Source organism: Capra hircus, chromosome 29, assembly GCF_001704415.2.
Source record: "Capra hircus breed San Clemente chromosome 29, ASM170441v1, whole genome shotgun sequence".
NCBI classification, from domain to species: Eukaryota; Metazoa; Chordata; class Mammalia; order Artiodactyla; family Bovidae; genus Capra; species Capra hircus.
The window spans coordinates 26,222,530-26,231,621 of NC_030836.1; the positions used below are offsets into that span (position 1 = coordinate 26,222,530).

Here is a 9,092-nt window from a genome sequence, read left to right on the forward strand (position 1 = left end):
TTCCCTAATAATGAGCAATGCTGAGCATCTTTTCATGTGTTTATTAGCCACCTGTATGTCTCCTTTGGAGAAATATCTGTTGAGATATCCTGCCCAATTTTTTGAATCAAGTTCTTTGTTTTTGTTATTATTGTGTTGTTGACAGAGCAAGATTTTAAGAACTGATGTTTGCATGTATTTGTGGCACATATTTTTAAGTAAAATTTTATGTTGTGTGCTATATATGAAAGTTTTAGATACAGGAAAGATTTAAATTGATTTAATTGTTTTTTAATGCCAATCATCACAATACTGGTTTGAGTTGAGAAAAGTGGTTAGAGTTCATCAGGATCAGTTTTCATATATCTTCAACTTTAATGAGGATGTATATTTAAATTAGTGTAGGTGGTTGTTCTGTATCCCAATTATTTTGATCATGTTTCAGTTTTCATTAAATAAATATATGATTACATCATAATTTAAAACACTAAGTGGTACCCATTCATTCTTTTAATAAACTCATGCACACTGCTTAGTAGGTCACTGGGCCATGTCCTGTGGATACAACAGTGAATAAGACAAATGTGAGGAAGCATTTTCTATCTCTTTATTCATTTAAAAGGAAGGGGAGTTTGGAGGAGAATGATACATGTATATGTATAGCTGAATCCCTTTGCTGTTCACCTGAAACTCAGAACATTGTTAATTGGCTATACTCCAATACAAAATAAAAATTAAAAAACAAAACAAAGAAACAAAAAAAGAAATAGACAACTTTACTTGCAAAGCAGAAATAGAGACACAGATATAGAGAACAGAAGTATGGATACCAAGCCAGAAAGGCTGTGGTGGGATGAATTGGGAGATTCAGATCGACATATATACACTATTGATACTATGTATAAGATTGATAAAAATAAGAACCTACTGTGTAGCACAGGGGACTCTACTCAATGCTCTGTGGTGACCTAAATGGGAAGGAAATCCAAAAGGGAAGGGATACATGTGTGGGTATGACTGATTCACTTTATTGGATAGAAGAAATGAACACAACATTATAAAGCACATATTCCAATAAAAATTTTTTAAAATAATCAAAAGAATTAGGAGAATGATGTTAAAAGACAATAAATCTAAAATCCTTCACAAAACTCATAATTTAGTCCAGAGCAGTAAATACATTATAGAATACCCTTTTTAATGAGCTTTTCACCTCCTTGTTCCTTAAGGAATAGATTAATGAGTTCAGCATGGGTGAGACAATATTATTTAATATTTGCACTGTGGCACTGAGAAAAGGGTTGGGTGTCGGCTGCAGATAGATGATGGTTACAGGTCCAAAGGCACAAAGAATGGCAGTGAGGTGGGCACTGCAGGTAGAGAAAGCTTTCTGCCTGCCCTCTGCAGAATGGATCCTCAAAATGGCAATCCCAATGCATGTGTAGGAGACACAAACACTCAACCAAAGCGTTAAAGCCAGAAAGCCAACATTAGTGGAACCCACTGTCTGGGCCAGGGAGCTATCAGCACAAGCCAGGGGTAAGACAGCAGGAATGTCACAGAAGAAGTGGTCCACTCTATTGGGGCCACAGTAGGGTAGCTCAAAGGTAAAGGATATCAGGATGGTAGCCTGAAGACAACCTACCAACCAAGCTGCCATGACCAAACCAACACAGACTCCAGGTCTCATGATGAGCATATACCTCAGTGGGTGACAGATGGCAACAAAGCGATCATAAGCCATCACAGAATAGAGGCAGCCTTCCGTAGAACCCAGGAAATGATAGAAGAAGAGCTGAACAGCACATCCCTTATAAGATATGGCTCGGCTCTGGCCAGAGAGATAGAATAGCATCTTGGGACAGGTGACAGAGGGGAACAGCATGTCCAAAATCGATAGGAGTCCCAAGAAGAAGTACATGGGAGTGTGAAGGGTCGAGGAGGAGACAATTACTAGAAGGATGAGCAAATTGCCCAGCAGGGTCAAGGGGTAAATGAAGGAGAAGATGACAAGGAGCACAGTTTCCAGTCCCTCTGTCTGAGGTATTCCCAGTAGGATGAACTCACTCAGCTCTGTGTGGTTCCTCATGTTCTTGGGAGCAAGGTCTAGGGGAGACCAAAGACAGGAAAGCTCAAATGTGGAGGCTGATTGTTGACAGACACAACACCAATACATTCATCCATCATCACTCAATCTTAATGGAAATCAACACTGAATATTGAAAGGACTGTTTCTGAAGCTGAATCTCCAAAACTTTGGCCACCTGATCTGAAGAGGTGACTCTTTGGAAAAGACCCTGATGCTGGGAAAGATTGAAAGAAAAAGGAGAAGAGGGTAGTAGAGGAAGAGATAGTTAGAAAGCATCACCGAGTCAATGGACAAATGAACATGAATTTGAGCAAACTCTGGGAGATAGAGAAGGACAGAAGAACCAGGCATGCTATAGTCCATGGTGTGGCAAAAAGTCTGATATGCTTAGGTACTTAACAGCAGCAAAATTTGTTTAAACATAAAGATGGCATTAAAATTGAGAGTTAGAAATTCTGCCAAGAACATTGAAGGCCTAGTACATACTTTCTTGGTGGTTCAGCCATGTAGGATCTGCCTGCAATGCAGGAGAACCAAGAGATTAGGGTTGGATGCCTGGGTAGGGAAGATCCCCAGGAGAAGGAAATGGCAACCCACTCCAGTATTCTGGCTGAGAAAATCCTACACACAGAGGAACCTAGTGGGCTATAGTCTATCAGGTCGCAAAGGAGTCAAATATGACTTAGCCACTAAACTACAACTTTATGGCAATAGATGGCCCAGGGGTAGACATAGTAGAGGTTCCTTTCCAATTTCTATCTTTTGAACCCTTCTCATATCTTTTCCAGCTTGCTTTAACTTTTCCAACACTGAGGTCTTCAAATCATAGATCTATCCATGAATTCTGCTGCCAAAAATCCTATCTAGCTCTAACTCTATTTTTATTTTATTTTGGTGGTAATGATACGTGAGAGTGGGTGAGAGTCAGTTTTTTTTTTTAAGAATAAATTTTGGGCACTCACAAGGCAAAGAGGGAACATAACTGGCTGGTGCTATTGAGTTGAAAGTCAGTTTTCTCTCCTTCTGCAGGAGAAGGAAGCAGCCCTGTCCTGCTAAACTCCCATCAGCTTGCAGTCTGCTGGTAGATCTCCAGAATTCTTTTTTCTGATCACTTTCAAATAGAATGCCAAAAATCTCAATGTGCTTTATCTCTTGCAATAATTACCTCTTTGACTCTAGGAACTGTAATAATTCCCAAACAAGCTTTAAGTAACTTTGGTCTTCCTTTGGGTATTAATCCCCCTAGTCAGAGATCCTATTAAGCAAGGAAGCAATTAACTGCTTGTTATAATTTTACCTTAGTAACTAGACAGAAAGAGAGTGAAGGAAACTGATTAAAGGTGAAATCTTTTATGATTTCCTTTGTAAAATATACTTCAGTGGAATAATATAATAATTTAAAAATTCATTTGGCATATATATCATGTATTTATAGGTACATTTATGTATTTACTGCTTTTTCATGTGTATGTGTTGCTTTAATTAATGAATTATTTTATTATTTGAGGCAAAAGGATTGATCTATTCAAGAAATAGTAATTGGGTTAGCTCAGAAAATTAATGCAATTGATGAAAAACTAAACTCATGGAAGGCTAGAAACTAGAGCATCTCCTCAGCACTAAGAACTTGTGGTGCATCCTCAGGGCCCTGCCAGCAGGTGATTCAACCTCAGCTGCCCATTGCTTCTGAGAGCCTCAGATCCAGATTCAAATTTGCTAAATCTCATGTCCATCTCTGTGGCCATGGTACATGGTACAGTGGATTAGAGATGGGAAGTCCTCCAAAGGGTAGGGGAAATAAAGGCCTATTGCCAGGAGTAAGGGCTTCCTTGATAGCTAAGTTGGTAAAGAATCCACCTGCAGTGCAGGAGACCCCAGATCAATTCCTGGGTCAGGAAGATCCGCTGGAGAAGGGATAGGGTACCCACTCCAGTATTCTTGGGCTTCCCTGTGGCTCAGCTGGTAAAAAATCCACCTTCAATGCTGGAGACCTGGGTTTGATCCCTGGATTGGGAGATTCCCTGGAGAAAGGAAAGGCTACCCACTCCAGTATTCTGGCCTGAGAATTCTATGGGCTGTATAGTCCGTGGAGTCTCAAAGAGTCAGACATGACTGAGCGACTTTCACTATAGGGGTAAGAAACAAACCGAGGTCAAAAAGAACTTTCAGCTGTGACTTGAAATATGTGTCTTATAGTACTCAGCATCTGTTCAACTTTCTTGGATAAATGCCTGGGATACCCAATAAATATTTGGGATGACGATTTCAAATTCCTTACTGAATACATTCATTGACTTGCTTACTTATACATACACTGATCCAGTTATCTCACAAATAGTGGATACCAATTATATCAGGCAGGGCATTAATTGTTTTCCAGGAGAGCCAGAAATGTTAATGCTGTGTGGTTAAACATACTCCCTCTGTTCAAGAAAGTTAGAGTCTATCTGAAAGGAAAAGAGTATATAGACGACAGTCTTATTTAAACATTGTAATTCTCTGATGACACCTCCTACAGATGAGGAAAGTTGGGGTCCAAGAACTTAATTTGCCCAAAATCACGGAGTTTACTCTGAAAGGAACTAGGATTTGGTCTCTTATTTAGGACTTTGCCCCTAGTTTCTGATCACAAAGTTTCAATATTTAAGGAGCATCTAGGTAGTTAGATTATTTCAAGTATATCCGGATTTCAATATAAAAAGTAAGCTTAATATTTTTGTTTATATCTGACTAATAATAAAAGAATGTCCAAGTTAATAATTCTGCCATCTTATTTATCCTTAATTACTTTAAAAGTTTTAGATAGTGATTGATGACTTGAAAAAAACTGTAGAGGCTATATAAATTAAAAAAATGAAAACTATGCTTTTGACTAGGAAGTAAACACCATGACATTGACCTTGGTCTATAAGAGTGTTTTCAAAGGAGATATAAGCCATGGACTATTTTAGAAACCAAGCCAGATGTTTCAGAATCAAGGTTGCATGTGCTAAATCAACATCACAGTCAAACTGAAAACACAAATATTCTACATTCAGTGAAGATACTTTGTGCAGAATAAATAGTTATCAGATCTCAAGAGGGCAGAGTTCAATAAATAAGTTTTCTGTTTTAAATTTCCTCTAGAAAGTACAAAAATGTTCCAGAATTATCACAAGCAACAAAAAATGAATGGCAAGTTGTATTTTACCTGCATTTTTCATCAAAGTTTCAATTTGCTTTTATACTAATAAATTGTTACTTTTAAGTCACTAAGATTTGTGATTGTATTTCATGAATCAGTAGGTTACTAATACATTAATTCTTGGCCTTGAAGCTGAACCTATAAAGGCAGCTTTCAGTCATCCTTTTTTTTTTTTTTAAAATTTCTGGACTGCCCTGCAGGGGCCATCTGGGGCGGGACAGCCTGGACTGTGCCCTCCCAGGGTCCAGTCATCTTTTTTTTTAAAGCAGCTTCTTAAAATATATTTGAAAGTTAAAAATTGTCCATATGTTAGGTGTACAACTTGATGTTGTCATATATGTATGTGATGTAAAATGATCACTTCAATCAGATAATTAACATTACCATCACCTCACAGAGTAACCACTTCCTTTCCTTTTTCATATTACTTTTCTTTCCTTTTTGTTCTCTTTTTTTGTGTGTCTGGTGAGAACACTTAAGACACTGTCTTAGGAAACTTCAACTATTCAATACAGTTTGGTTAACTATAGTCGACATGCTGCCCATCATCTCTATAGAATTTCTTCATTTTGAGTAAGCAAAGCCTTATACCCAAGTTATTTGTGTTAAATGTAGATTCTGTGCATGTCTTGAATATATTAAATATTTACATTTAATAAATAGAACTTTTATTTTATTTTTATTTTAATATAAATTTATTGATTTTAATTGGAGGTTAATTACTTTACAATGTTGTATTGCTTTTGCCATACATCAACATGAATCCCCCACAGGTATACACGTGTTCCCCATCCTGAACCCCCCTCCCTCCTCCCTCCCCGTACCATCCCTCTGGGTCGTCCCAGTGCACCAGCCCCAAGCATCCAGTATCAGGCATTGAACCTGGACTGGTGATTCATTTCATATATGATATTGTACATGTTTCAATGCCATTCTCCCAAATCATCCCACCCTCTCCCTGTCCCACAGAGTCCAAAAGACTGTTCTATACATCTGTGTCTCTTTTGCTGTCTCGCATACAGGGTTATCATTACCATCTTTCTAAATTCCATATATATGCATTACTCTACTGTATTGGTGTTTTTCTTTCTGGCTTACTTCACTCTGTATAATCGGCTCCAGTTTCATCCACCTCATTAGAAATGATTCAAATGTACTCTTTTTAATGGCTGAGTAATACTCCATTGTGTACCGCAGCTTTCTTATCCATTCATCTGCTGATGGACATCTAAGTTGCTTCCATGTCTTGGCTATTATAGACAGTGCTGCAATGAACATTGGGGTACATATGTCTCTTCAATTCTGGTTTCCGCGGTGTGTATGCCCAGCAGTCAGATTGCTGGGTCATAAGGCAGTTCTATTTCCAGTTTTTTAAGGAATCTCCACACTGTTCTCCATAGTGGCTGTACTGGTTTGCATTCTCACCAACAATGTAAGAGGGTTCCCTTTTTTCCACACCCTCTCCAGCATTTATTGCTTGTAGATTTTTGGATTGCAGCCATTCTGACTGGCATGAAATGGTACTTTATTGTGGTTTCAATTTGAATTTATCTGATAATGAGTGATGTTGAGCATCCTTTCATGTGTTTGTTAGCCGCCTGTATGTCTTCTTTGGAGAAATGTCTATTTAGTTCTTTGGCCCATTTTTTGATTGGATCGTTTATTTTTCTGGAATTGAGCTGCAGGAGTTGCTTGTATATTTTTGAGATTAGTTGTTTGTCAGTTGCTTCATTGGTATTATTTTCTCCCATTCTGAAGGCTGTCTTTTCACCTTGCTTATAGTTTCCTTTGTTGTGAAGAAGCTTTTATGTTTAATTAGGTCCCATTTGTTTATTTTTGCTTTTAGTATTAGTTTTTTATTTACATTTTACCCAGCAAAGCCAAGTATTCAGCATTTTAATTTTCTTTAATTGATGAGAAGCACATCAAAAAGCAATTATACCAAGAAGCATCTCAGCCTTTAGGAAATTTAATTTATTAAAGACTAACGTTTGTTTATACTGTTCATACTGTTCATGGGGTTCTCAAGGCAAGAATATTGAAGTGGTTTGCCATTCCCTTCTCCAGAGGACCACATTCTGTCAGACCTCTTCAACATGACCCCCCCATCTTGGGTGACCCATGGGCATGGCTTAGTTTCATTGAGTTAGACAAGGCTGTGGTCCTAGTGTGATTAGATTGACTAGTTTTCTGTGAGTATGGTTTCAGTGTGTTGGCCCTCTGATGCCCTCTTGCAACACCTACCATCTTACTTGGGTTTCTCTTACCTTGGACATGGGGTATCTCTTCATGGCTGCTCCAGCAAAGTGCAGCCACTGCTCCTTACATTGGACGAGGGATATCTCCTCACTGCCGCCCCTCCTGACCTTGAACGTGGAATAACTCCTCTAGGCCCTCCTGTGCCCATGCAGCCACTGCTCCTTGGACATGGGGTAGCTCCTCCTGGCTGATGCCCCTGACCTTGGACGTGGGGGAGCTCTTCTTGGCCACTGTCCCTCAGGCATGGGATCTTCCCGGCTTCTGCTCCTGACCTTGAGCATGGGGTAGCTCCTCTCGGCTGCGCTCTGTGCGCTGTTGCAGCTACCTGCACTCATGAACAGTATGAAAAGGCAAAATGATAAGATACTGAAAGAGGAACTCCCTAGGTCAGTAGGTGCCCAATATGCTACTGGAGATCAGTGGAGAAATAACTCCAGAAAGAATGAAGGGATGGAGTCAAAGCAAAAACAATACCCACTTGTGGATGTGACTGGTGATAGAAGCAAAGTCCGATGCTGTAAGAGCAATATTGTATAGGAACCTGGAATGTCAGATCCATGAATCAAGGTAAATTGGAAGTGATCGAACAGGAGATGGCAAGAGTGAATGTCGACATTCTAGGAATCAGTGAACTAAAATGATCTGGAATAGGTGAATTTAACTCAGATGATCATTATATTTGCTATTGCAGGCAGGAATCCCTTGGAAGAAATGGAGTAGCCATCATGGTCAACAAAAGAGTCCGAAATGCAGTACTTGGATGCAGTCTCAAAAACAACAGAATGATCTCTGTTCGTTTCCAAGGCAAACCATTCAATATCATAGTAATCCAAGTCCATGCTCCAACCAGTAATGCTGAAGATGCTGAAGCTGAACGGTTCTATGAAGACCTACAAGACCTTTTAGAACTAACACCCAAAAAAGATGTCCTTTTCATTATAGGGGACTGGAATGCAAAAGTAGGAAGTCAAGAAACATCTGGAGTAACAGGCAAATTGGGCCTTGGAATACAGAATGAAGCAGGGCAAAGACTAATAGAGTTTTGCCAAGAAAATGTACTGGTCATGGCAAACATCCTCTTCCAACAACACAAGAGAAGACTCTACACATGGACATCACCAGATGCTCAATACAGAAATCAGATTGATTATATTCTTTGCAGCCAAAGATTGAGAAGCTCTATACAGTCAACAAAAACAAGACCAGGAGCTGACTGTGGCTCAGATCATGAACTCCTTATTGCCAAATTCAGACTTAGATTGAAGAAAGTACGGAAAACCACTAGACCAGGTATGACCTAAATCAAATCCCTTATGATTGATTATACAGTGGAAGTGAGAAATAGATTTAAGGGACTAGATCTGATAGACAGAGTGCCTGATGAATTATGGACAGAGGTTCATGACATTGTACAAGAGACAGGGATAAAGACCATCTCCATGGAAAAGAAATGCAAAAAAGCAAAATGGCTGTCTGAGGAGGCCTTACAAATAGCTGTGAAAAGAAGAGAAGTGAAAAGCAAAGGAGAAAAGGAAAGATATAAGCATCTGAATGCAGAGTTCCAAAGAATAGCAAGGAGAG

General features: G+C 39.1%; 1 protein-coding gene across 1 annotated transcript; it reads right to left on the reverse strand.

The window, feature by feature from the left end:
- On the reverse strand, nucleotides 1,139-2,068 carry LOC102191499 (olfactory receptor 148-like). Its single transcript, XM_005699689.2, has one exon. The coding sequence runs from the start codon at nucleotides 2,066-2,068 to the stop codon at nucleotides 1,139-1,141; it is 930 nt and encodes a 309-aa protein (XP_005699746.2).